This window comes from Conger conger, chromosome 1 (genome assembly GCF_963514075.1).
Source record: "Conger conger chromosome 1, fConCon1.1, whole genome shotgun sequence".
Lineage (NCBI taxonomy): Eukaryota > Metazoa > Chordata > Actinopteri > Anguilliformes > Congridae > Conger > Conger conger.
Genome location: NC_083760.1, coordinates 512914 through 515413, shown reverse-complemented (window position 1 = coordinate 515413; position 2500 = coordinate 512914). Strand labels below are relative to the sequence as shown.

Sequence of the window (2500 nt, the reverse complement as noted above, 5' to 3'; positions counted from 1 at the left end):
CAGCTCTTCAGGTCAGCCCTACAGGTCAGCCCTACAGGTCAGCTCTACAGGTCAGCCCTACAGGTCAGCTCTTCAGGTCAGCCCTACAGGTCAGTCCTACAGGTCAGCTCTACAGGTCAGCTCTACAGGGACACCACCTGAAGCCCTACAGGTCAGTCCTACAGGTCAGCTCTACAGGTCAGCTCTACAGGTCAGCTCTACAGGTCAGCTCTACAGGGACACCACCTGAAGCCCTACAGGTCAGTCCTACAGGTCAGCCCTACAGGTCAGCTCTACAGGGACACCACCTGAAGCCCTACAGGTCAGTCCTACAGGTCAGCTCTTCAGGTCAGCCCTACAGGTCAGTCCTACAGGTCAGCTCTACAGGTCAGCTCTACAGGTCAGCCCTACAGGTCAGCCCTACAGGTCAGCTCTACAGGTCAGCTCTACAGGTCAGCCCTACAGGTCAGCTCTTCAGATCAGCCCTACAGGTCAGCGCTGGTACCTGGTTTGGGATCAGTTCCACTTACAAGCTCATTACAGGAAATTAACTGAAACTCAATTCATGAAATAAGAAGAAATGAAATGAATCTGAGCCCACACACTGTGCGGGGAGTGAGCTCAGGGTCATATTGATTGTTGCTGCAGATTGTGTTTAAAGGCAGGAGCTAAAAGAGCTAAGGAAATGAGCCACACGTTGTCTCACCATGTGTACATCACGTTGTCTCACCATGTGTACATCACGTTGTCTCACCATGTGTACATCACGTTGTCTCACCATGTGTACATCACGTTGTCTCACCATGTGTACATCACGTTGTCTCACCATGTGTACATCACGTTTTTTTTGGGAGGTTGGGGTTCAGGTCAGGTAGGGGGGTGGGAGTGTACAGGCAGAGGAGGGATAGTTTTTTTGGGGGTGTCAGGGTTCGGGGGTCGCCCACCTGCACACTTGGTCCTGCTGACCAGGGGGGGTCCCGGCGGCCCGGTGCCCCCCTCACCCGGCCGGCTCAGCAGGACGCTCACGTGGTACTCCGTGTCCGGGTCCAGGTGCCACAGCTTGTAGGTGACCAGGTTGACTCCGTGCACCTCGGACCAGGGGGACTGGCTGGCTCGGTACTCGATCTCCCTCCGAATGATGGGCCCGTCCCCCAGGATGGAGTTGGTGTTGAGCTGGATGATCAAGTAGGTGGACCCCGCCCTCAGGAGCTGGGGGGGTGCGATGGGGGAGGGGGGCACTGTGGGGGAGCAAAACCATAACAGGTCAGGGGGAGCAGGTCAGGGGGTGCAGGACAAAACAAGAATGACATTTTCACACAGAGAGGGGTCACTGTGTGGAATTGGCAGGACATGTAGTGGAGGCAGAAACACTGGGGGGTTTCAAGACCAGGCTTGATACGGTGCCAGATGCTGCATGATCGAGCTTACAGGTAAACTAAGCAGTAGGTACACATTGTGCAGGAAAAGCATTTATGTTATGTTATTTTGTGTTGCGTTGTGTTAATTGGCCAATACAGAACCAAGGCCCGCCCCCTTTACTGACATTTATTTGTATTTCTCTTGTTATTTAGATAGCCCCTTTATGGAGCAAGTTACAGTGTTGTGTAAATATGTGTGCTTTTTGAAAAAAGAATGATAAATATAGGATACAGCAATGCACTGCAATATGTGAAAGCGACAATAATTTATATGCAGCGTGAAGTGTTGAAATATTTTGTCATTCCAATCTCGATAATATATGTTGTGCAATGTTATTGCAGTCAGTGCCATTTCTGAATAAGTGTGTGTTATTTTCAACACACTGTCATAGGAGCCAATGGAAATTAGCCTTGGCTACAGACTGTGAGCAAAACATTGGCCTCGTGTGTTATACACACCATCCATCTGTGTGAGCTGGGCTGTTTAACAGCGCTCTGACAAAGTAAAGAGAGCATCCCTGTTAACTTCCCTTCTGACCTAAAACCTAACCCCGTAATTTATGCAATAATACTTGAAGAAGCCTGTCGCCTAGTGGCTAAGGTACATGACTGGGACCTGTAGCCTAGTGGCTAAGGTACATGACTGGCACCTGGAAGGTAGGTGGTTTAAGCCATGTTGTAGCCATGATAAGATCCACACAGCTGCTGGGCCCTTGAGCAAGACCCTTAACCCCACATTGCACGAGGGGGATTGTCTCCTGTTTAGTCTAATCAGCTGTAAGTCGCTTTCAATAAAAGTGTCAACCAAAAAACGAATTATTATTTAATTTAGCTTCTTTTTTTCTATTTTTTTTTACAAAGCAGGCTTGTTCCAACGCCGCACTTGCATGTGAACACAAACACCACCTGCCACCTGCCAGCGGATGACTGAATCGTTATGGATTCGTTATGTTATTATTGAAAGAATTTAAAAGCAATTATCTGGCGCACTGTACCATACATTAGGGGAAATGAGAGCGCTGGGTGTGTGCGCACTGATCTGACAGAGTGGAAGTCCTGGGGCCTGAATCTGGGACAGGTATTCTCCGTGGCAGGCAGAGATT

General features: G+C 49.6%; 1 protein-coding gene across 1 annotated transcript in view; it reads right to left on the bottom strand.

Annotated features, from left to right (window-relative positions):
• The window catches only part of LOC133131920 (receptor-type tyrosine-protein phosphatase U-like), an 85990-nt gene that overhangs the window by 71111 nt on the left and 12379 nt on the right, over window positions 1–2500 (bottom strand). Inside the window, exon 4 of the mRNA XM_061247210.1 lies at window positions 924–1217. Within this exon, the coding sequence (XP_061103194.1) occupies window positions 924–1217 (294 nt within the window). The remainder of the gene's footprint in view (window positions 1–923; window positions 1218–2500) is intronic.